Source organism: Eptatretus burgeri, chromosome 4 (genome assembly GCF_056783735.1).
Source record: "Eptatretus burgeri isolate ZD-2024b chromosome 4, Ebu_testis_v1, whole genome shotgun sequence".
NCBI lineage: Eukaryota > Metazoa > Chordata > Myxini > Myxiniformes > Myxinidae > Eptatretus > Eptatretus burgeri.
Genome location: NC_140964.1, coordinates 125,223,734 through 125,250,605, shown reverse-complemented (window position 1 = coordinate 125,250,605; position 26,872 = coordinate 125,223,734). Strand labels below are relative to the sequence as shown.

Genomic DNA, 26,872 nt, shown 5'->3' with positions numbered 1-26,872 from the left:
TTCTCTCACATGAGGCACTTGTAGCAAAGATTGGCCTACACATGATCAGAGTTCCTTTTAGGAAACTCAAGGAGGTTAAGAACTGATTGTCTGCCTTATCTGGAGAATCCCTGAGAATGTAACAAAACTGTGAAGGTTTGCCTTCATACCTCCATGGCTTTTATAATTAAAACGCGACGGCACAATCTCTCCCAACCACCACTCGGACACAATATGACCAAGGTCCATACTACAGCTTGGGTGTCCTTCTGTGGACCATCGAGGAAGGATATATGGAATTTCGCCCAAGTACAGCCAAGAACAAGCCGATTAGATCTTGATTGAGGTCCGGATGGAGATCTGGCCTATAAATGGGATACAAACCATAAACTGTTCAGCCTGGTGGAGGTTTGTTCTCTCCTGAGTGCTGCTCTAGTTATGCTCATGTGTCACCAGAATTTAAGGTGGTACTTCAGAATTAAACAAAAGCACTACTACTACTACTACTACTCTACTATTACTACCACTATAATGGCCTCAATTATTCCCACCTTCTTTTGGGGTCAGCCAGGGAATGCTTTATGGCCCAAGTGTATCATGAATCCTTTGGCCAGGCCTGACATTTGACTGAAGGTGAGAGGAAAATGGAATTGATGCAGGGTGTTTGCGTTAAATCACCCACTCTTCACAGAGAGACGCTGTGCCATCTTTAATATCCACGTACCAGTGTGAGGAGATGGGACACTGTTGCATGTCCATTCAAGGGATGGCACACACATTGATGTATTGCCCTGCTTGAGAAACACCAGGGCAGCAGTTTATGGCTGGGCTGAGATTATAATGTAGGTTAGATTAACCACAAAATCAGGTGCAGCAGTCTGCCATAATGTCTTTGTAGCATTGAAGTGTTCTAGGCCGTCATTGACTGTCAATGTAGAGGTTTTTGACATCGATCTCAAATGTACATGTTGGCACTGATTAAAATTTTTTTTTAATGACAGATCAGCAGATGGAGCACTCTCGAGTAAAGGCATAGAATCTTAGCTTAATCTTAGCATGGAGAAATGAAATTTGTGCTTGCTGATATTGTCGAGTCATTTGTAAATGTGCTTTTTTTAATGTGCTCAAATGAAGTGCGTACAGCTCTCGAGCTGATATTTTGGCTTGGAAAATGCGAAGTGTTTGTTTCATTCTGTTGGGATGCCCTTCATCGATAGTGGAGGTCTGCCAAGGAACATGACTTCACGACAATTTATAACTTCAATCACTCTAACCATACTTTGCTTTTGCGACAAAGCGGCAGAGCACCTCTTCAAGGATGTCATGCTATGAATTGGGCATACTTGGTTCTCTCAAGGGAACAGGCTGTCCAAAATTTTCTGATCTACTACTTTGATCACTCAATGTGATGTCTTTTTACCACCATCAAAATGTAGGACCTCATAGAAAAACTGATAGTTTTAACATGAAACCATCCAATGATCGTCATTTCACTATCTGGAGCTCATCAGTTTGGAGATTATTCTAATTTAAACGACTGGAAGGGCACTCGGTAGAGCGCATACCTCCACCAGGCTGATTACTTTACATGTTGTATCCCACTGATAGGCCGGATCTGGATTCGGAGCTGAACTGAAATCTCGTCGACTTGTTCTTGTCAGCTAAGGCCTAAGTCACATTTGCTCTACGGTGAGGATACGGCGGCCGTACGCCCTCTGAATTGACAGAAACGTGCGGCGGCCGCAGAGTTTCTGCGGTGGCCTCAGGGTGGCCCTACGCCATTTGGCTATTTTACAGGTCGTAAGGTCGCCGTGGAATTATAACGCGGAGTTATAACTTTTTTCATTTCTACGTTCGCCGTAGCAATTCGACAAACTGGTAAAAAAAAATAATAATAATTAACGCATTCGTTACCGTCCGTCTGGCCACACGTTCGCCGCAGGGCCCCCTGCGGTCGCCTTGCGGGCACCTTGAGTCTACCTTGAAAATTCTATGGCCGCCGCAGGGCCCCCTTAAGGTCACCATGCGACATCAAATCAGAGACCGTACGGTAACCCCACGTTTTCGGTCTCCACAATTTATAAATATGCCGTGCAGCTCCCCGAAAAATAAGAACATATGTGACTGCTACATTGTGTGACCCTGGAAATACTGCGGCCGCCGTATAATTGCTTGTGGCCGTAGATTTTGGAGACCCCACGGCCGCCGTGGCAAATGTGACTTAGGCCTAAATACGCCGTGCGTCTCCCCGAAAAATAAAAACATGTGACTGCTGCATTGTGTGACCGTGGAAATACTGCGGCTGCCGTATAATTGCTAGTGGCCGTAGATTTTGGAGACCCCACGGCCGCCGTGGCAAATGTGACCTAGGCCTAACCAACTCATCGACCAAGTTTCGTCTGAATCCGTCCTTAACTTTTTGAGATATCGTGCTACCTGTTGGTTTAGCTCTATCACTCAATAGTGAAGAATCATTTTAAAACGCCGTAGATCCAGATCTGGATTCGGATCTTCACCAAAATGTAATACTTTCGTCCTTGTTACAAACCCAAGCTCTCTGCCAAATTTCGTCCAAATCTGTCCATAACTGTTCGAGATATCCTGCTCACAGACAACCAGACAGGGGTGAAAACATAGCGTGCATCCACCTTCGGTGGCAGAGGTAAAAATGCAGGACAGCTGAAACACGATCCATGCCTTTTAAACGTCTTGTGATTGATATCGCTGGAAATTAGCTTCATTTTCCAGAGGCTATGGACCAAGGGAGTGCCAACAAATGAACACCTTCCGAGCAAAAATGATCGTCATATTCCTTTCTCCTTACAAGTCAAGGGCTGCATGGGATTCAGCAATTGGCCAAGGTACCAGCACACAATGAACTACTCCTTTTGAAAGTCACTGTCCAAGGAATCTCGTGCAAATTTCAACTCTCTCCATACAGAATATTCGAGACAACAACTTAAAGCTCAGCTCGTCAATGCCTACAATTACTCGTTTCCTTTCTTGCTGAAAAGAAAAGATCTCTCACACCAGCAAGATAAATCAATGAAATTGGCAATTGTAAGAAGTCTTTATGGCTTTTAGTTTTTTTATATTTGAGATGAATAGGACATTTAACCTAACAATCATTTTTGTTCTCATCCTTGGGGAGTTATAAAATGATTATTTGTTCCAAGCCTTTGTTTCCCTCACCTTCTCTTGAATAGATCATTCCCTCTTCGTTACCCTTTATGCACTTTCATGATGCTTCCTGGGTTTAACGTGATATGGTGGTTTGGTTTGAATTAGTCTTCTTTCAACTATTTGGTCTTCCTGATGAGGACATCCAGTTTGTCCTCCCGCAGCAGTCTCGCACTGACTGTTCATGTGAGCTGCTGCAAACTTAAATAATTGGATTACCCTTGCAGATGATTGCTGATCGTACTTAAAAAAAATCTCTTGTTTCTTTGGGTTTCTTTTCTAAATTTTTCTAAATCTTTACATATTAATCATGCAAGTTATTAAATTGTGAAACTGCGAATCAAAATGCCATTTCAAAAGCTTTAATCTTCGGATTTTGATTCACCTGTGTATCGTTTTAACCTAATGGAATCCACCGTCAAGGAGCCACAACCTTTACATACGTGTGTCATCACAATCTGTAGCCCACAACTCCCGCTTTTGTATCCTCAGTGTTGAAGGCACATGAATAAGCTTGACATGTACATTACATGTAGACTAAATAAATTAAAATGTACATCGGTGATAGTTTTACCTGAACACCTACTACTAGGTAGTCAAGTAAAACACTGCAATGGCTCATTATAGTACCATCGTAATGGCCCTAATTAATCCCACATTTTTTTTCTCTCCAGACCCCTCCATCTTGAGCATCCACTCTTTGTGGCCGCATCTTGTCCCAATCCACCTCTCTGATCTCCCTGTCCTCAACTTCCGTCCACCTCTATTTTTATCTGCTCCTCCTGCTAACTGCGTCCAGACCGACCTGAAGACATCCCCTTCCGAAACAAAAATGGATAAATTGACACAGTGTAGGGGATTTGAATGTGGGGTCACGGTATTGTGAAGTAAGTGCTAAAATGTGAATGTCAAACAGGCCAAACCAGACATCTGAATCACTTGGTATTTTCGAATGTCCAGCAGAGTATGCATGTTCTGCAGGTTACATACTGTTATAACATAGGTTTGTCACATAAGTGCAGTGATATTGAAAGGAGGACAAAAAGGCACAGGGAACCATGAATTGCACGAAGTACTGTTCCCCCCACTGGGTTTGCAGCAAACAGGTGAGAGATTGTCTCAGATATGTTTCAGCATGACTCGTGGACTTCCTCTGGCCTTAATCCGAGCACTGACACTTGTCTTGCATTTCACTTCGCTCCATAACTGTATTCCTGTCACATGCCAATCCAGAGTGTCAAACATTCAGTATGCTCACATCATCAATAATCTGCTCAATTCTGCTTTGCAAGTGTGATCAGGTGTTATATTGATGTGTATGATGAGTAGTGGTGTAAGCACTTTTGCACTCATGTATTTCTGGGACATAGATGTGTTTGTTTTCTGCTGCCACCACCCACCTCAACTCCCTGGATGCTTTATGGCCCTATGGGGAAGGCATGCTGGCAGGCTGGTGATGTAATTTGTGAATGAGCAGGCGTAGTGTGTTGCTTGGAGGTGAGCTTGCAATGTGTGATGGAATAGTAAACAGACATGGCGCAGTGGGATTTGCAGGTGTTGTAGGTGATGTGACATGATTTGCAAGTCTTAAGGATCATTCATGGATTTTACCAACTCGTTTTTTTTTTCATCCTGAATTCTAAAGTTTAATGGAGTTATGTACTCACCTTTGTGCTGTCTATTCTGGGTTCATTTTCCGAACTGACTGTAGACTGCCGTCCATCAATGAACGTGCCATTATTTCTTTGGAGGGATATTAAGCTGGGTGTCACATCTGTGAGCATTCGCTGATGGATATTCAAGTTCCCATGGTGTCTTTGGCAAAGAGTGGGCCGTTTTATGCTACTTGGGGGCCCGTTTGTCCATTGAACCAAAATTTCCTTGGTCTTCACAGCCTTGGGCGTTTTTGCTCGCTTGAACAAAAACATAGGCTTCCCAGCTTGGAAGCTTCATATAATAATAGTAATAATAATAACAATTATTATTATTGGGGGTCTTAAGGGTCTTAAGGGGTCTCAGCAGTCTAAAGGGTCAAAAGGTACTTTCTAATAGTGTGTAATTCATTAATAGACACGTAATTAATAGACACAAAAGGCATGACGCACGCACGCGCACACACACGCATGCACGCACACACCTATTGGCTAAATTCCAAATTCCTGTCCTGACTACGATTGTGAAAGGCAATGGCAATCCACATAGTGTATTCTCTGCTTTAAGAGACTGCATCGGCAGCACCGGTGTTCTGAAAAGTGTCGCAATTGGATTGAATGTTCACATAAGACACTCGACATGTAGATATTATTTATTTTTCTCACAATTGACAAACTTATCCCATTTTGCATCTCTCTTTCTCTGTGTGGTCATCGTACCCGTCCGAAATGATACTCTTTCGAAAGATATACCACAAGATATTCAATTTATATTTTACCGAAACCTACACAGTTGCCTTGTCATCTTCGATGAAGAATGCAGCACCAAGTGAGCTCCCCTTTTTTGCACTACAAAGTTGGCCTCAAATTGGAATAGATGATAATTATGATTCCTGACAAAATGAAAAGTTTTGCTACTTCTTGATACCGTTAAATTTCATCACCAGAATGCGGTTTTTGTTTCCTAGGTAACTTTGTGAGTCACACATACATTATTTTGCTGATTTGTATCCTTAATGGGGAACCATGCACCTCCTTATGTTAATTTTAATACCCAGCATGCTGCCAAAGATGTTTGCTCAGAGTAAATTAATTATTTACCTTACAGATCATGGTCCGAAAGAACAATTTAAGATGTTGTTTTGGACAAGATCAGGATATTGTGAGCCGGTGCCATGATCAACTTTTGGGCTTTAATGTCCATTAAGTGTAGATCTCATTGCACTCACCCTTCAGGTCTGTAATTGTGTTGAACCACCCATGCACCACAATTATGACTCTCAAAGGAAATTTTAAAAATCATAACCAATTGTTTGTTTAGCAGTTGCTGAAGAGTGAAAAACCTTAAGAACTTACTATTTTTTGAGGATTGAAGGCTGATTGAAATTGTATGCTGATTTAGTCTTCCTCTTTTGACCCTGCAGCTGGGTTCGGTCACGGAACCATTTGCGGCATTCATTACAACGACGCGACGGTGGTGGCATTGAGGAGACATGCCCTGTGACTCTGTCATCACCATCCAGCCGAAAGCCGCCAGCTGTGCCACCAATTTTCACAACATATAGTGATATTGGTGTGGCGATGTCACCTCCACAGCCATCGCAGCCACCATCCTGTGTCCTCTCATCACCTGTTATAATCACAACAGCATCCGACATTGCACCTAGACTGTATGACGGGAGAAGAATTCCTCTGTACACTGTCTCCACCACCACTACTGTCGCCTCTGTTGCTCCTACCTTGACATCGGCTTCATTTCCACAGCTCCTGCCGGGAAGTCTTCACGGACCACCCATCGCTAAAACAGCCTACAACGGCAGCAGGTTCGTCGCGCGGACGCGGGGCGGGCGTGGCGCGGCGCTGGGGGGGGCATCAGCCACAGCCACGACGCCAGCGCGCGTCTTTCGTGCGAGAGCCGAGGTACACTGTGATCCTGAGCTAACGTAGGCCTGGTGGGCCGGCCAGCCGCAACGAAGCGCTCCTGGCCAGGTGAGGCCTGCTTCCTGCATACCCAATACTGCCTTACTCCCTGCTTCCCAAAATGATTTGGTCCTGCTTCAGAATTTCCAAGATTCAATTACTGAGGCCAAAATTGTTATCGTACCGAGTTTCTCCTCACTGCACCACTCTCTACAGCCACAGACAGAGTTAAAATTATATTCTTGCATTATTTCATCAAACGCGCTTGTTTTTCTGCCATGGTCAATATGGTCATGCTTGTTACCTTTTATACAGGAATTGATATTGTCACATAATTATGATATGGTCATGCTCACTACCTCAGCTGTATCCATTTAGACTTTAGAGGTTTAGACCAGTCAATGGAGCAGGACAACAACTCCTTTGTTGACTTACTCACCCCTTGGCTCTCCAGTACTGAGTCAATTACTTACCAAGTAACCTTGACCTAAAGTAAAATTTTGACATGGTTCCAGGAGGGTAAACCACACAGGCATGATGTTTTTCGAGAAGATATCCTGAGCTGACTACCATGTTTGCAAATATTGAAGTTAAATATCCTATGCGATAGTTGCGGATGTATACATATTGCATATATGAGATCGGAATTACTTGCTTTGTGGTTTAAATGGTCATGGGCATGCTATGAAGGACATTCTATCATCCATTATTGAACATCTCTATTTGTTTTTTTTCATGCCATGGACCAATGTTGTTCTACTTCGTGGAAAAACATTCATACATTCGGTATCAAACAAGAAACTGATTTTTCTTCAAAACTTATCTGTTGAAACAAATATGGGATTGGCAAAAAGAGAACTGACGATTAATTCATTCAATTAACCATCATAAATAATTGGTGGTGTAATGTCTAAGACTACACTGAACAACAAATTTCAAAATTTTTTTTTTACTGGAGATGTGTAAAGTGATTAAGACTAAGTTGGGTACGCTGATTTCAAAAATCATAACCGTTTTGCTGTATCACGTCAGGATTTTCAGGAACAGAAATATTCCCATTGCCTAGAAGTCAGGATTTCAATGAAATTTACATATGTCTTTAACATGTCTATTTCGTACAATTGTTGTTAACTTGTGTTATATTTCTTTCTTTCAGATAAAGATGAGTAGGCGTTCCTGTACCAATCATCCTGACAACTTCTGTTATGTCTGTGGTCAGTATACCAAAAAAGATCAACAGCGAAGTATATCTACAGCAGTGAAAATGAAGGCCGCCTACTTTCACTACTTCGGGTGTAAGGTGGGGGACCAAGAACAGAGCTGGGCACCACACATCTGCTGCACAAGCTGTCACACAACCTTGACTCAGTGGTTGGTGGGCAAGCGCGCGAGCATGCCATTTGCGGTGCCCATGATATGGCGTGAGCCGCAGAATCATCATGATGATTGTTATTTCTGCTGCACAAGCATCGCCGGCTTCAACAAGAAGAATAAAGGTCACATCAAGTACGCTGACTGCGTCTCTGCTCGTAAACCTGTGCCTCATGATGACGAGAACCCCGTTCCAACACCTCCAGCTGATCAGAACATAGCTGTAAGCAGTGGTGAAGAGGATGGTGATGATGAACCTTTGAACCCGACACTCAAGAATCACACCTTCTGAACCAGGGAGACTTAAATGATCTTGTAAGAGATCTCTCGCTGTCAAAGGCGAAGGCAGAGCTGCTTGGATCAAGGCTGCAGCAGTGGAATCTACTTGAACCTAACACCAAGATATCCTTGATCAGAGCACGTCACAGAGACATGGCTGAGTTCTTTGAGATGGAAGACACGATGACATTCTGCAGTGACATGAACGGTCTGTTGAAAGAACTTGGGTGTGATCACGATCCTGCAGACTGGCGCCTCTTCATCGACTCGGGGAAGAACAGCTTGAAGGCTGTTTTGCTCCACAATGGCAACGAGAAACCATCAGTCCCACTGGCTCACGCGTTCGGCATGACAGAGACCTATGAGACTATGCGGCAGCTGCTTGATTCCATCAAGTACAATGACTTCAACTGGCACATCTGCGGAGACTTGAAAGTGGTGGCGCTGTTGTTAGGGCTGCAGTCAGGCTACACGAAATACATGTGCTTCCTTTGTCTCTGGGATAGCAGAGATGACAAGAATCACTGGACGAAGAAAGATTGGGAAGAGCGAAAAGAGCATGTACCTGGTCGACACAACGTGAAGCATGTCGCCCTTGTCGACCCAGCCAAGGTTTTCCTTCCACCACTCCACATAAAGCTCGGCTTGATGAAAAGTTTTGTACGGGCAATGGATCTGAATGGGCGTGGGTTTTTATACCTCAAGGAAAAGTTTGGCAACACCTTGTCGGAGGCCAAGATCAAGGCTGGTGTCTTTGTTGGACCGCAAATCCGACAGATTATGAAGGACGAAACTTTTCCGACAACTCTAAACCCCAAAGAGCTGGCAGCGTGGAGGAGCTTCAAAGCTGTGACGGACAACTATGAAGAAATAGTGCAGCAGCTGCTGGAGTCCTTCGGGAAACTTGGCTCCAGGATGTCCCTGAAAATCCATTTCCTACACCAGCACCTGAACTTCTTCCCTGACAACTTGGGAGCAGTCTCGGACGAGCACGGCGAGCGATTCCACCAAGAGATTTCACTCATGGAGACGCGTTACCAAGGGCGGCACAACCCGAACATGATGGGCGATTTCTGCTGGTTCCTGCATCGTGAAACTGACACAGAGCAGCACAAACGCAAAGCCAAATGCCTAAAGCATTTTTAATTACATTCTAGTGGAGTTTTTCTGTAATTTCTATAATTTTGAAGCATTAAGGATGAAATAAATGAATAAATGAATTTTTGTAAATTTCATTGAAATCCTGACTTCTAGGCAATGGGAATATTTCTGTTACTGAAAATCCTGACGTGATACAGCAAAACGGTTATGATTTTTGAAATCAGCGTACCCAAATTAGTCTAAATCACTTTACACATCTCCAGTAAAAAAATTTTGTTGTTCAGTGCTATCTGTTCTGTCGCTGGTAGAGTGGTGGGTTGATTCCGACGTTGACTGAGATATGCTGAAGACTTTAAAAATGGTATGTGCGCTTCGTTGCTAAAATAATGTGCAGATTATTTTAGCCTGGCAGGTTGGCGAGAACTGAAAACTTGAGCTTTTGCTGCCTGGCTTTAAAAACAGACTCAAAATTTTGAATTGATTCCAAACAGAAAGTATTTTGAGTTTCAAGCCTTGGAGGGTCACATGCTGAAAGCACCTTCTGTATATTCGGGCCTCTCGCCTATTTCCGTTACCAAAGGAGACCAGAAGTCAACAGGCTTCGACCTACTTTCAGACTTAAACAGTCAATGTTGGTGCTTTTCATAAGGTAATGGCAAAGAACACAAGACCAGAATATTAAAATGGCATGATGGGTAATTGCTTTTGAGCTACCATCATAGGCCAGCAGTATCTGCGATGAACTTTAACTTTATTACTGCAGACTCTATCACATTGATATGATTATGGGTAAATGGTGGGAATTGAGCCAAATTGAAGAAGCTCACCATGACTAGCAATCAGAATCCAGATTGCTGCAATATGCTAAAAAAAAAAAAAACAGAGGTCTGCGTTGAATCAGGTAACTCATTTCTAAGTTGAAATGGCAATGTTGTACTTGTCTTTTGTCTTCACAACAGTGTAACATTGAATTAAAAAACAGCTCCTTGATATATATTTTCGACAATGTACTGACTGTTCATGTCTGTATTTCACACAAGGTTAGACAAATTATTCTTACTTGGTATTGAGACTCGCAACTTGATAAAGTGAAGATCCAAAGGAAGAACATGCAATTTGACATTGCCATCCCATGTGAACTTTTCTTTACTCATAAAGCCTTTGCCATCTATTATGGTTACCTGTTTGCCTCCACCCCATTTTCTGTTTGACCTTTCACCCTCTGTCATTCAACTTTTCCATGATCCTCGATAAGTTAATTGAATTTATAGTGGTGGATTGCAATTGTCAATAATGATGATGAACTGCAAATAGGGACAGTTTAGCTTTTATGAGTTTCATTGACAAATGATTGGTTCAATAACCTGGATCAGTTTCAACACATTAATGGTACTTAAAACTGGAAGGACACTCTTCGGCATCGCAACCTCGCCAGATATCCCTCCACCCACATTATTGTATCATTATACATAGTTGTACCAAGTTTGATTGAAATTCCTGAACACAGATTAAAAATATTAAATAATTCTGGCTGCCAGACCATGTGTCTGATCAGATTGAAATTTAAAACATATACATCCCATGAATAATAGATCATAATTGTGATGTTTCATGTCAATCGATGAAGCGGTTCAAGGGAAATATTTTTTTTAAGATTCCTGTCAACTCAATATGGCTGCCAGACCATGTGACCTATGACATCATAGGCGGAGAACTTTTCGTTCCTCATGGATTGGTGATTATATCTGTAAAGTTTCGTATCAGTCTGTTCAGCTGTTTAGGAGAAGAAGATTTTTGAAGGTTTTTATGTTAAAAAAGAAAAATAGCTGCTGAACCATGCGACTAATGACATCATCAATCCACCCCCCTCCAAATACACACACACACACACGCACACACACACACACACACACACACACACACACACACACACACACACACACACACTTTATCCTGAGATGACCCTCAAAAGTTTTCATATTGATCGGACAAAGTGTTCGACATATGCAATTGTGACGTCTTAACAAAGCCACCTATGATATCATCAAAAAATATCGAACTTGTTTCCCATGGTGAGTACTTGACATGTGCCAAGTTTAAATTTTTTCCATGCGGGTTTGGAGAAACAGAGGTCCAAAGTCTTTCCTTTTTTCCAACATGGCGATGCCACCACGTGACCGACAACATCATAACTATCAATAAAACATTCTACAAGAGGAGTCTCAACAATGGTGAATATTTTATGTCAATATGATAAGCGGTTGCAGAAAAAAAGAGAAAATTAGCTTGGACGGATGTACGCATGGCCATACTCATAAAACTCACTCTCCGTGGGCGTACGTACCTCCTATGCAGCTGCCTTCTGTAGGGCAGCTAACGGGATGATGGGATTGGGGCAAAGCCTTTGGGACCCACACTCTTTGATGATAGGAGGAAAACTACAGGGTAATGTTCCCGGGTCAGATTGGGGTAGCTTGTGTGGGGTGGTGCTGAGGTGTCCTCCAACAGACGGCGGTCTCCTTGGGTTAACATGAGGAGGCCCTTTCGGGTGGATGCCTGTAATGTCCTATCCATAAGAGAGGATGATCACCTGTCTCTGTTATCATCTGAGCTCAAGCGTTTGAACATCGGTATTGCAGCACTCTCTGAGGTTTGAAGACCGCATTGTGGTGAGATCATGGTGGGGGGGTTACACCTACTCTTGGTCTGGTCACTCTGATGGTTACCATTCCCAAGAGTTGCTGTCGCTGTGTCCAATAGGGCGACTCCATTGATCACTGAGGTAACACTGGTCAACGAGCACATTATGAGACTAAAGCATGAGTCACATTTGCTCTACGGCTAAGATACGGCGGCCGTACCCTCCCACCCCTCGAATTGACAAAACCGTGCGGCGGCCGCAGAGTTTCTGAGGTGGCCTCAGGGTGGCCCTACACCGTATGGCTATCTTTTACAGGCCGTAGGGGTCTCCGTGGAATTCAAGCGCGGAGTTATAACTTTTTTCATTTCTAGGTTGGCCAGAGCAATTCGACAAGCCGTAGCCATGACGTAGATGTGTTCCACGTCGACTGTACATAGGGCGTACGGTGGGCTTGCGTTATTCATGCGTTTTCCGGAGGCTCTTATCAATGAAAAATGAATTTTGCCAACCCCCAAAAAATTACGGCGGCCGCACTATTTCCAAGTTCGCCTTAGGGCCCCCCTGCGGTCGCCTTGCGGGCACCTTGAGGCTACCATGCGTCTGCCTTGAAAATTCTATGGCCGCCGCAGGGATGCCCCCAGGTCACTGTGCGACATCAAATCAAAGACCGTACGGCACCCCTACGTTTTCGGTCTCCACAATTTCTCAATACCCCATGCGGCTCCCCGAAAAATAAAAACATATGTGACTGCTACATTGTGTGACCGTGGAAATATTGCGGCCACCCTATAATTGCTAGTGGTCATAGATTTTTTAGACCCTTCGGCCGCCGAGCCAAATGTGACTGAAGCATAAGGTTTCATCATGCCTTGGATGTCGTTTTTCTGGTCTCTGTAAATGCTCCGATTGAGGCGAGTGATCTCACTGTGAAGGATGCATTCTGTGCCACATTTGAGTCTGTGGTTGATCAGTGCCACAGGCAAGATATTCTTCTCGTCTTGGGGGATCTCAATGCATTGGTTGGAACTGATGGGGATGATTATGAGACATGTGTTGGTCCCCATGGGTCTGGAACTGTAAACCAAAATAGCACAAAGTTCTTTGACTTTGCAAGAAGTCATGGACTCAGGGTGGCTGATTCATGGTTTCAGCATCCACAGGCACATCACTGGTCTTGGTATTCCAACGCTGGTGGTGTGGCAAAGGGGCTTGACCATGTGCTCATTGATGGTCGCTGGAGGATGATACAGAACAGTGGGGTCGACTGGAGTGCTCAGTTCCTCAATACCGACCATGGGCTTGTGGTAGCAATTCTGAAGTTGAAGCGAAAATCCTGGAGAATGGTAACATCCCAGCCTTGGCTGGATGTTGGCAAGCTCAAGGATGAGAGGGCAGCTGAGGAGTTTTTGAACAGGCTGAATGGAGATTTGGGGGGGGGGGTCTGGGTGCTTTTGGGAATCCTGACGAGTTGTGGAGTGCCTTCAAGACCACCATCCTTGATGTTGCCAGTGGATGTCTTGGAACTCACCATCAAGCGAAGAAGAATTTGGTCTCTCAAGGGACACTGGATACAACTGAGCAGAGTCGCAGGCCCAAGCTTAATGGCAGAGCTAAGCTGTTCATAGAGTTGAGGTGTAAAACTGTACATGTGCGGACAGTGGACAAAGAGGCCTATGCACGAGGAATCTGTGAAGGGGTACAGCATCACCTGTGGCCAAGTGATTCTCGTCCTGCTCAGAGGGGAATTCGCGCATTGCGTTCCTCCAATCCCGTCCCTTGGTGTACTGCAGTGAGAGTGGAGGGTGGTTGGCTCTTGACAGAGGAGTCCAAAGTGAAGGCCTGCTGGGCCGGTTACTCTGAATCGTTGTACCAGGATGATCCAACAGCCGTTGAGTTGGACGTCAGAGGTGTTACTATCCCTATTGCTGACCCTCCAATCAACTGTGATCCACCTTCTTTTATGGAAACACACGCTGTGGTGAATTAGTTGAAATGGGGTAAAGCTCCTGGGATCTGTGGCATCCATGCTGAACTTCTCGATGCTGGTGGAAATGCTGTACTCATGTTGTTGCATGCAGTTCTATGCTCTGCCTCGAACACTGGCATCATTCCAACTGACTGGCAGAGGGGCCTTGTTGTCTTTCTTTGGAAAGGGAAGCATGATCGTCAGGACTGCAACAACTACCGAGGGGTGACACTGCTTTCAGTGCCGGGCAGCGTTTATGCTTGGATAATTCTTGCTAGGGTTTGTCACCATCTGCTTGAGCACTAGCACCCATAGCAGTCAGGCTTTAAACCATATTGATCGATTGATTGTATCCTTGCACTTCGGGTCCTCACCGAATGCAGATGAGAGTTTTGGCAGTGTCTGCTTGCAACCGATGTTGATCTCTGCAAAGCATTTGATTCAATGAATTGGAATGCCCTCTGGAGGATTCTTAGTCTTCGAAGGGTGCACCAAAACTGATCAATCTGATGTCTGACCTTCCCTCAGGTGCTAAGAGTGCTGTGAGATGTGGTGATACCATGTCCGACTTATTTCCAGTTGTTAATGGAGTTCGTCAGGGGTGTGTACTTGCCTCCACACTTTTCAGCACTTGTATGGACTGGATTCTGGGGAGGATGTTGGAGAGATCAAGCTGTGGTGCATGATTTGGGAATGTCAAGATCTCTGACCTTGATTTTGCAGATGATGCAGTCATCTTTGTGGAGACTCTGCAGATCCTTTTGGGACCCTCAAGGTGCAAAATGAGGAATCTGAGCCATTGGGATTACGGGTTTGCTGAGTCAAAACTAAGATCCAGGCTTTCATTGACATCTTGGATGCTTCTATCTTGTCTGTACCTGTTTGTGGTGACGATTTTGAGGTCACGGAGAGATTTGCTTGCCTTGCCAGTGATATTCATGTCTCTGCTGGCTGTGAGCCAGAGGTCAACAGACATCTGGGTCGGGCCTGGGGAGTCATGGATTCAGTGGATTATGGTGTGTGGTGGTGTCGGTGCTTCTGCAGGAGGATGAAAGTCCGAGTGTTCAGGTCCTTGGTGCTTTCAGTCTTGCTCCATGGATGTGACTTGGACTCTAACCAGGGAACTGAGATGGAGACTTCATTCCTTTGTTGCCAGGTCTCTTCGGAGAATCCTTCGCTATTGTTGGTTGGACGTTGTTTCCAACGAGCGGTTGCTGAGAGAGACGCGAATGAGATTAGTTACCTGCATAGTCCGTGAGCATCAGCTGTGGCTCGATGGACATGTGGCTTGTTTTTCTGATGCTGATCCTGCTCACCAGATTCTCTCAATGAGGGAACCTTGTGAGTGGAGGAAGTCAATGGGCCGACCACATGCCTTGTGGTTGCAGCAAGTTGATTGGCATCTCAAGTGGATGGGGATGGGCCCGACATCTGCCTGGGGGATGGCCGGACGGGGGCTCCTGGGGTACCGACAGAAAGTGGACGCAGCGAGGCGCTGCTCTGGTGCATGCTCACACACCTGACTTGACCTGGGTCTTAAGGGTCTTTTATGAATGTGTATGAATTAAGGGTAATGTAATTTTATGAATTAAGGGTCATGAAAAATGGCATGTATAAATTTGTTTACCTCACGAGTGTTTGTATAAAGCATCGATATTTTTTTTACCACATGAGTGTTTGTATAAAGTGTCCACATTCGTTTACCTCACGAGTGTTTGTATAAAGCGTCTATATATATATTTTTTTTCACCACATGAGTGTTTATATAAAGTGTCTAAATTCGTTAACCTCACGAGTGTTTGTATAAAGCGTCTATATATATATATTTTTTTTCACCACATGAGTGTTTATATAAAGTGTCTAAATTCGTTAACCTCACGAGTGTTTGTATAAAGTGTCTATATTTGTTTACCTCATGAATGTTTGAATAAAGCGTCGATATTTGTTTACTGCATGAGTGTTTGTATAAAGTGTCAATATTTGTTTACCTCATGAATGTTTGTATAAAGTGTCAATATTTGTTGACCTCATGATTGTTTGTAGAAAGTGTTTATATTTGTTTACTTCATGAATGTTTGAATAAAGCGTCGATATTTGTTTACTGCATGAGTGTTTGTATAAAGTGTCAATATTCGTTTATCTCACGAGTGTTTGTTTGAAGTTGTCTGTATTTGATTACCTCATGAGTGTTTGTATAAAGTGTTTATATTTGTTTTCCTCACGAGTGTTTGTATAAAGTATCGATGTTCGTTTACCTCATGAATATTTGTATAAAGTATCTATATTAGTTTACTTCACCAGTGTTTGAAAAAGTGTCAATACTTGTTTACCTCACGAGTGTTTGCATAAAGTGTCTATATTTGTTTACCTCACGAGTTTTTTCGAAAGTATCTATATTTGTTTACCTCATGAATGTTTGAATAAAGTATCGATGTTCGTTTACCTCATGAATGTTTGTATTTAGTATCAATATTTGTTTACCTCACGAGCGTTTGCAAAAAGCCTCGATGTTCGTTTACCTCATGAGTGTTTGTATAAAGTGTCGATATTTGTTTACCTCACAAGTGTTTGTAGAAACTATCTATATTTGTTTACCTCATGAGTGCTTGTATAAAGTATCGATGTTCGTTTACCTCATGAATATTTGAATAAAGTATCTATATTAGTTTACTTCACGAGTGTTTGCATGAAGTGTTTATATTCGTTTACCTCACGAGTATAAAGTGTCTATATTTGTTTACTTCACGATTGTGTGAATAATGTATCGATGTTCGCTTACCTCCTGAATGTTTGCATGAAGTGTCGAAATTTGTTTACCTCATGAGTGTTTGTATGAAGTGTCTATATTTGTTTACCTTACGAGTGTTTGTATAAAGTGTCTATATTTGTTTACCTCACGGGTGTTTATATAAAGTGTCGATATTTGTTTTCCTCACGAGTGTTTGTATAAAGTGTCTATATTCGTTTACCTCATGAGTGTTTGTATGAAGTATCGATGTTCGTTTACCTCATGAATGTTTGTATCAAATATCGATGTTCGCTTCCCTCTTGAATGTTAGCATGAAGTGTCTATATTTGTTTACCTCATGATTGTTTCTATGTTGTGAATATTAAACGCTGTGCGGTGTATGAACACGATCAGGTTTGATTTCTATGTTGTGAATTTTAAATGCTGTGCGGTGTATAAACACGATCGGGTTTGATTTCGATGTTGCGAATATTAAACGCTGTGCGGTGTATGAAATGAGGACGAGAGAAGAACCTTCAGAGTATAGGCTTTATTCCATTTGATTGAAGCCGCTTCTACGGGCACACCAGGAAATACAGACGCAGCAAGGAGTACATAAGCAGTAAGGTACACACGCGCAACTAATCACCGCAAAATAAATCAGTATTATATATCAATCAGTATTCTCACCATTCAATGAGCACCAAGTGAGCCGCCGACATAAAACGACAATGCCCCTGGGACAATCCCCGCGACCGAGCCGAACCACAGCTTTATCTCTTCTGTGCTCGAGCCGGGCAGCATGTGATCACACGTCACGACCTTCAATTCACCACATTCTCCCCATCTTTAAAATGTAACTAGAGGCCCAGCTAACGCACCATGATTACTTCAGCGCTACAGGAGTATACATTTCAAGCAATGCGAACTATCTAAGCTACAGAAGCATACATGCCAAGCAGTGAGGGTTATTTTGAGTTGTAGGAGCATGGTAATGAGCATCGATATATTATGTGACGAGCATATAGGAGCATGAGCATCGAGGATGCCGATAATCCCCTTTACAGATTGAGTCGGCGAGGGGGTATTATTCGTGGGCCTCTCCGGGAGTAGATGGCGGTTTCACTTGAGGGAGGCTCCCGATCCTCTTGGTGAGCCTCGACTCGTGCCGGAGATGACTCCCCGATCGCTTTCGGGTGGAACACGGTAGCTCCGTCGTCTCCCTTCTCGGGTGGAGTCCCTGGGGGGGGGGGAACACCTGGGGAGGGGATGTCAGAGGGATGTGTGCCAGATGGTGGTGTACCTGCGGGAGGAGTGCCTGAGGGAGCCAAATGGCGGACCGACACAGTGGTCTCCCTGCCATCCGGGAGCCTGACATGAGCATACTCTGGATTAGTATCGATGAGTTCGACCTCTTCCACCATGGGTTCATACTTGCTTTGTCGTACCGGGCGTTTCATGAACACGGTTCCGGGATGGGTCAGCCAGTTGGGCACCGATTGGCCGTCAACATAACGTCGTTGGTGAGTAAACATTCGTTCGTGAGGAGTTGCATTGGTGGACGTGCAGAGCAAAGAGCGTATGGAATTCAGAGCGTCGGGAAGGGTAACCTCCCACCGCTCGGGGCCCAGTCCTCTTGATTTCAACGCCAGAGTTACGGCTTTCCAAATGACTCCGTTATACCGTTCCACCTGCCCATTACCCTGTGGGTTGTAACCCGTCGTTCGACTAGTCGCTATGCCGTGCTCTAATAGGAATTGTTTTAGCCCGGCCGACATGAAACACGGCCCCCTGTCTGAATGTATGTACGAAGGTTTCCCAAACATAGCGAAGAGGTCAGACAGACATTTCGCGACAGTGCCCGAGGTCATATCCGAGCACGGAAACGCGAAAAGGAACCTTGAATACTCATCAACAACAGTGAATATGTATCTGTTGTCTGTCTCGGTCGGCAGGGGCCCTTTTAAGTCAATGTTTAGTCTCTCGAAGGGAGAAGTGGCCTTGATCAGTCTGCCAGAAGCCGCACCATAGAATCTGGGTTTTAGTTCAGCACAAACAGGGCATGAAGCATTCATTTGTTTAATATCTTCAATAGAATAGGACAGGTTCTGTCTGCGTACGAAATGTGCCATTCTGGTTACCCCCGGGTGGCACAGAGACACATGGAGGTCTTGCAAAGCCCGACTGATTGTCGCCGAGCAGTAGACCCGCGAGAAGGTGTCTGCAGCAGGGTTTTCCCTCCCGGGCCGGTAAACAATGTCGTAACTATAGCAGGCTAGGTCTATCCGCCATCTCATAATTTTTTCATTCTTAATTTTCCCGTTATTTTTCCCATCAAACATGAATGCCACGGATCGTTGGTCCGTAACGAGCGTGAAGTGGTTTCCCAGTAAATAATGTCTCCATTTACGCAGCGCTTCGACGATGGCGAACGCCTCCTTCTCTATTGCCGAGTGTCTCTGCTCGCTTCCAGAGAGAGTTCTCGAGAAGAACGCGACGGGTCGCCCAGACTGATTAAGCGTAGCAGCTATCGCGTGATCTGAAGCATCTGTCTCCACCACGAAGGGCACCGAGCTATCGATCGATAATACCCCGGAATTACTGATATCGTCTTTGAGGTTGTGGAAAGCTGTTACAACAGCGGCATCTGGTGGAAAGTTTTTGCAATGCACTAGGGGATGTATTTTCTCGGAGTATTGCGAAATCCATCTCGCATAGTAAGCGAACATGCCGATCACCCGGCGCATTGCCTGCAGGTCCTGAGGTGGGGGTAGCTCACGAAGTGGGCGCAATCGTTCAGGATCAGGCTTAATTGTGCCGTCGGCTATCGTGTAGCCGAGAAGGTCAATTGACCTTGCCGAGAATACGCATTTCTCGTAGTTGAGAGTCAGATTATATTTTCTAGCAATGCTTAAGAATCTGTCCAGATTCATGTCATGTTCCCCCTGATCCCTACCGCACACTGTGACATTGTCCACGTAAACAAAAGTGTCTTTGAGGTTTTCATCTGAGATGATGTCGTCCATAACCCGTTGGAAGCAAGCTACTCCATTCGTGACGCCGAATGGTATCCTCCTGAATTGGAAGAGGCGCCTACCTGCCTGGAATGCGGTGTAAGGTTTGTCTTCCTCTCGGATGGAAATTTGATGATAGGCGCTTCGCAAGTCGATGGTGCTGAATATCTTATAATTGGCCACGCGTTCGACCATCTCGTCTATGCGCGGCAGGGGGTAGGCGTCGAGTTGGGTGAAGCGATTGACCGTTTGGGAATAATCGACAACCATTCGTTTCTTATGGTTCTGGCTGCCGGTCACCAACACCTGTGCGCACCATAGCGAATCGCTCGGTTCTATAATTCCTTCTTCCAGTAATCGCTTGGTTTCTGAAGTGATGAAATTCATGTCAGCAGTGGTATATCGCCGCAATTTGATCGCTATCGGTTTGCAGGCCGGCGACAAGTTAGCAAACAGCTGGGGGGACGTTACCTCTGCGGTAGTCAAGGCATTTAAAATTAGACGAGGTTTGCTTCCTCCAAAGGGTATTTCGACGCTCGTGTGCTGCTTGAGGACATTATGACCCAGAATTACGTCTGCGCACAAATCACGAAGCACCAGTACCCTTACATCCCGATGCGTGTACCCTTTTACGTCCAATTCAACATTGCAGTACCCTCGTACGCGGGACTGTAGTGATGTGGCGGCCATGCATACCGTATTGTCTGTCGGGTGGATTTTCCATTTCCTGCCCTTCACTAGCGAGCTGTTGACGAAACTTTCAGAGCTTCCGGTATCAATCAGTGCCTCAGCCATATGCCCGTTAATTCGTACGTTGATGATAGCCTTAGATAGATTCCCCGGGGAGGCTGCAGTTAGTTTCTTTTGCGAGTAGAGAGCCGCAGAAGTGGGTTTATTTCTCCTGAGAGTAGATTTACATACCCTGGCATAATGCCCTTTCTTGTCACAGTTCATGCATGTGGCATCTCTGGCGGGGCATTTGTGGCGGAGGTGTCTTTTGTACCCACAAAAGAAACATTTACCAACCGGAGCAGTTGCTGAGGAGTTTGACGTGGCCTGGGTATCCGGCTCCTCGGGTGTTTCTCCATCCCCTGTGTCTGGCTGTGTCTGTGTCAGTGGGGTTCCTTGAGTTCCCACCGTAGCAGCATTCATTAGCAGCATCGGTGTCCCAAATGACTCAGATTGCTGCTGTGCCGTATCCATCGCTCCAGCCTGATCGACTACCTTTTCAAGAGTGGGTTGCGCTTTCTCTAGTAAGCGTTGCCATATGTGGGCTGATCTAAGTCCTTGGATAAATGCCTCCCGTGTCGCTTCCTTTCGGTGTTCCTCGGCGCTTACGGCCCGGAAGCTGCAGTCTTTTCCCAGCTGATTCAGAGCTTGCAGGAACTGATCGATTGTCTCCCCGGCTGCTTGCTTGCGTGTGTTGAGAAGATGTCGTATGTATACCTCGTTCTTGCGCTTCACGTAGAGCGCCTGCAGCACGTCGATCGCTGCTTCGTAAGTGTCGCACTCCGAGAAGAGCCTGTATACGCCGGGCGAGACATGATTCACGAGGGCGGCCAATTCGTCAGCTCCCTCTTCGATGATGGTCAGATAGTGTCAGAAGGAACGGAACCAATGCGACCATTTCATTTCTGAGTCAGTCGCGTTTGGGTCTGCGTCGAACCTCTCTGGTTTGTAGATCTTGTCCATCGTTGGTTGAGAGAGCCGAGAAAACCAAATGGAATAAATTGAAATGAGGACGAGAGAAGAACCTTCAGAGTATAGGCTTTATTCCATTTGATTGAAGCCACTTCTACGGGCACACCAGGAAATACAGACGCAGCAAGGAGTACATAAGCAGTAAGGTACACACGCGCAACTAATCACCGCAAAATAAATCAGTATTATATATCAATCAGTATTCTCACCATTCAATGAGCACCAAGTGAGCCGCCGACATAAAACGACAATGCCCCTGGGACAATCCCCGCGACCGAGCCGAACCGCAGCTTTATCTCTTCTGTGCTCGAGCCGGGCAGCATGTGATCACACGTCACGACCTTCAATTCACCACAGTGTATAAACACGATCAGGTTTGATTTCTATGTTGTGAATATTAAACGCTGTGCGGTGTATAAACACGATCGGGTTTGATTTCTATGTTGCGAATATGAAACGCTGTGCGGTGTATAAACACGATCGGGTTTGATTTCTATCTTGCGAATATTTATAAACGATGTGCGGTGTAAAAACACGATCGGGTTCGATTTCTATGTTTTGAATATTGTATTCACAAAATGAAAAGTGTGTGTGTGTGTGTGTGTGTGTGTGTGTGTGTGTGTGTGTGTGTTTGTGTGTGCGTGTGTGCGTGTGTGCGTGTGTGTGTTTGTGTGTTTGTGTTTGTGTGTGCATCTGTGTATGTGTGTGTGTGTGTGTCAGTCTATGTATGTGTGTGTGTGAGTCGATGTGTGTGTGTGTGTGTGTGTGTGTGTGTGTGTGTGTGTGTGTGTCAGTGTATGTGTGTGTGTGTGTCAGTGTGTTTGTGTGTGTATCAGTGTGTGTGTGTATCAGTGTGTGTGTGTGTGTGTCAGTGCATGTGTGGCAGCCTCTACAATTTTACAATTAACTGTGACATATACTCCTTCAGACCCGCTGTCATCCACGGGATTCCTGTGCGGAGCACGGGTATCCCTGCTCGTAACAGATATAATGGAAACCAACATGTTTATTCTACACACAAGAACGGTCGTGACGGAAACAAGAACGGACAATCCCGAAATAGATTGGTGGGGAACGGAAGCAAGATGGTTGATTTCCGTCGCGAAACGTCCGAGAGCGAAAAAAAAGCGGTTCATTCCGGTTACTGTAGTGCGAACAAGATGGCGGATGCAGTAGAAAGACCTGTTACGGAATGTAAATTTTTAGTGCTTGTGCCTCAAACATAAATGTAATTTAGATAATATATAGTGGGTAGTACCTGATGTAGTTTTAACAATTTATGAAACCGAATTTTGTTGTGATGATAATGTTTGGTTTGCCTGTATTTCGAGCCCCCAAGTGAAGGACCGCGAGTTGTGTATGCCCAGTTCAACATAGGGGATCGTGGATGGGATCTTTTTACAGTTTTTACTTCATATTAACCTTGTTATTTTATTGGAATTTGCAATTTATTATTAAATTTTACCTCTTGCAAATATAAACGATCAATCGTCACTGATCACTGCAGCACGGGGGCACGAATTTTACGAAAGTCAGCCACACATTTATTCAAAAGGGCGCATTTTCGCTGCTTGTATAATATCCCGTACCACAAACGGGTTTTCATTCACAGACATGATATATTCAAGGCAGACTATGTTAAAGTTAACTTAACATAACTTCAAGAACTTTTCAAGCCACCATGTTTTCCACGTTATGGTAACCGGAATGAATCGCTTTCGCTTCAGTCTCCGCCATTTCGCGACGGAAATAACCAATGTTGCTTCCATTCCCCACCGTTCTATTTCGGGATTGACCGTTCTTGTGTCCGTCACGACCGTTCTTGCGTGTCGAATAAACGTGTTAGTGTCAGTTATATTTGCTATTGCGACGGTAATTACTGTGTTGGTTTCAATTTCGGCCGCTTTTTCATCACTTTTCGCTGTTTTTGTCACAAGAATGACGGTTTTTCATTCTGTCTGACAACGTTGGCGTCCATTTGTGAGGGGGGCCTGATGAGTGTTTGTCGAAAATATCGATGTTAGTTTACCTCATGAATGTTTGAAGAAAGTCTCGATATTTGTTTTCCTCATGAGTATTTGTTGAAAGTATCGATGTTCGTTTACCACATGAGTGTTTGTATAAAGTGTCGATATTCGTTTACCTCAAGAATGTTTGTATAAAGTGTCCATATGAGTTTACCTCATGAAGGTTTGTATAAAGTGTCTATATTAGTTGACTTCATGAATGTTTGTATAAAGTGTCTATATTTGTTTACCTCATGAGTGTTTGAATAATGTATCGATATTCGTTTACTCCTGAATGCTTGTATGAAGTATCTATATTAGTTTACCTCATGAGTGTTTGAATAATGTATCGATGTTCGTTTACCTCCTGAATGTTTGCATGAAGTGTTTATATTTGTTTACCTCATGAGTGTTTGTATGAAGTGTCGATATTCGTTCACCTCATGAGTGTTTGTCGAAAGTATTGATGTTCGTTTCCCTCATGAATATTTGTATGAAGTATCTATATTCGTTAACCTCATAAGTATTTGTATAAAGTATTGATGTTCGTTTCCCTCATGAATGTCTGAATAAAGTATCTATATTTGTTTAACTCATGAATGTTTGTATAAAGTGTCAATATTTGTTTTCCTCATGAGTGTTTGTATAAAGTGTCAATATTTGTTTTCCTCATGAGTGTTTGTCGAAAGTATCTATATTCGTTTACCTCATGAGTGTTTGTATAAAGTGTCTATATTTGTTTACCTCACGAGTGTTTGTAGAAAGTATCTACATTCGTTTACCTCATGAGTGTTTAAATAAAATGTCGATGTTCGTTTACCTCATGAGTGTTGGTACAAAGTGTTTCGATTAGGTTACCTCATGAGTGTTTGTATAAAGTGTCTATATTTGTTTACCTCATGAGTGTTTGCAGAAAGTATCGATGTTCGTTTACCTCATGAATGTTTGCATAAAGTAGCTATATTTCTTCACCTCATGAATGTTTGTATAAAGTGTCTATATTTGCTGACCTCATGAGTGTTTGTATAAAGTGTCTATATTTGTTTACCTCATGAGTCAGGCCCACCTTACAAACGGACGCCAACGTTGTCAGACGGAATGAAAACCCGTCATCTTTGTTACAAAAACAGCTAAAATTAATGAAAAAGCTGCCGAAATTGAAACCATCACAGTAATTACGGTCACAATAACAGATATTATAGAAACCAATATGTTTATTCTACACACAAGAACGGTCGTGACGGAAACAAGAACGGACAATCCCGAAATAGATTGGTGGGGAACGGAAGCAAGATGGGTTATTTCCGTCGCGAAACGTCCGATAGCGAAAAAAAAGCGGTTCATTCCGGTTACTGTAGTGCGAACAAGATGGCGGATGCAGGAGAACGACCTGTTACTCTGTAAATTTTTAGTGCTTGTGCCTCGAACATAAATGTAATATAGATAATATATTGTGGGTAGTACCTGATGTAGTTTTAACAATTTATTAAACCGAATTTTGTTGTGATGATAATGTTTGGTTTGCCTGTATTTCGAGCCCCTGAGTGAAGGACCGCTCGTTGTGTATGCCCAGTTCAACATTGGGGATCGTGTATGGGATCTTTTTACAGTTTTTACTTCATATTAACTTTGTTATTTTATTGGAATTTGCAATTTATTATTACTATCAAATTTTACCGCTTGCAAAAAAACGATCAATCGTCACTGTTCGCTGCAGCACGGGGGCACAAATAACACAAAATGTCAGCCACACATTAATTCAAGAGGGCGCATTTATCGCTGCTTGTATAAAATCCCGTGCCACAAACGGGTTTTCATTTACAGACATGATAAATTCAAGGCAGACTACGTTAAAGTTAACTTCCCATCACTTCAATAACTTTTCAAGCCGCCACGTTTTCCACGTTATGGTAACCGGAATGAATCGCTTTCGCTTCCGTCTCCGCCGTTTCGCGAAGGAAATAACCGATGTTGCTTCCATTCCCCACCGTTCCATTTCGGGATTGACCGTTCTTGTGTCTGTCACGACCGTTCTTGCGTGTAGAATAAACGTGTTGGTTTCGGTTATTACCTTCGCAAAACTTTGTTGCGCAGGTTATGTTTTGATCACTGTGTATTTATTGATTTATTTGTGCATATGTGTGTTTGTTTGTTTGTTTGTTATTCGCAGAACTACAAAAGTATTGCACTGAATCGCAGCAAATTTGGTGGGATGATTGGTTATTATCCGAGGACCATTTGATTCGATTTTGGGAGCGATCGGGTCAAAGGTCAAGCTCAAGGTCATGAAAAGGTCAAAATCGTCTTTTTACCATAGCGCGGTCAATTTGTATCCAATTTGCATGCAACTCATGCCAAAATGTTCAGAATTCAATGCCCCAGCTTGTGATATGTGACATGACACAATGGCGTAATAACCCTTATTAGCGGTTGGGAGTCAAAGGTCGGGGGGGGGGGGGTCACGACATTGCAAAATGTGTGGTTTTCGTTATAACACGTTCAATTCTTATCCGATTTGCATGAATCCAACACCAAAATGTTGACTGTTCTGTTCCCCACACTCTAATACCAATTACAAAATGAAGAGTGCAAAGGTCAAGGTCGAGGTCATGAAAAGGTCAAAATCGTCATTTTGCCATAGTGCGGTCGATTTTTATCCAATTTGCATGCAACCAATGCCAAAATGTTGTGAATTCAATGCCCAATCTTGTGATATACGATGATGTACGATATGACACAGGAAATTTAATGTTTTTAAGTTATCATAACACATATGAGATGGCAGATGTGGTATGGGATAAAATACCCTCACAATCAACGGTTTCTGGGGGAGGGCAAAATGTAGCGTCGGCGAAGGTATGCGCTCTTCTGAGTGCCCGTTCGAGGATTTGCTATTGCGACCGTAATTACTGTGTTGGTTTCAATTTCGGCCGCTTTTTCATCAATTTTAGCTGTTTTTGTGACAAGAATGATGGGTTTTCATTCCGTATGACAGCGTTGGCGTCCATTTGTTTGGGGGGCCTGATGAGTGTTTGTAGAAAGTATTGATGTTCGTTTCCCTCATGAATGTTTGAATAAAGTCTCGATATTTGTTTTCCTCATGAGTATTTCAATAAAGTGTCTATATTTCTTTCCCTCATGAGTGTTTGTATAAAGTGTCTATATTTGTTTACGTCATGAGTATTTGTATGAAGTGTCCATATTTGTTTACCTGATGAGTGTTTCTATAATGTGTCGAGATTTGTTTACCTCATGGGTATCTGAAGTGTCGACATTTGTTTTCCTCATGAGTGTTTGCATTCAGTGTCTCGATTTGTTTACCTCATGAGTGTTT

The 26,872-nt window shown here is 43.7% G+C and overlaps 1 protein-coding gene and 1 long non-coding RNA gene across 6 annotated transcripts in view; one reads left to right on the top strand and one right to left on the bottom strand.

Annotated features, from left to right (window-relative positions):
• LOC147029038 (uncharacterized) overlaps nt 1-26,872 on the top strand; it is a 207,171-nt gene that overhangs the window by 136,212 nt on the left and 44,087 nt on the right. For 4 of the 5 annotated variants that reach the window (XM_085879941.1, XM_085879940.1, XM_085879939.1 and 1 more), the window contains one exon: nt 6,236-6,800. In XM_085879941.1, the coding sequence (XP_085736067.1) occupies nt 6,236-6,758 (523 nt within the window). In that variant the 3' untranslated portion in view covers nt 6,759-6,800. The remainder of the gene's footprint in view (nt 1-6,235; nt 6,801-26,872) is intronic. The other variant, XM_085879942.1, reaches the window with a different exon arrangement.
• Nucleotides 3,520-6,639, bottom strand: LOC147029039 (uncharacterized). The gene is made up of 3 exons (XR_015057811.1): nt 6,551-6,639; nt 6,168-6,441; nt 3,520-4,373 (listed from the first exon to the last, which is right to left on the bottom strand). It is a non-coding gene; the product is annotated as an uncharacterized LOC147029039 (long non-coding RNA).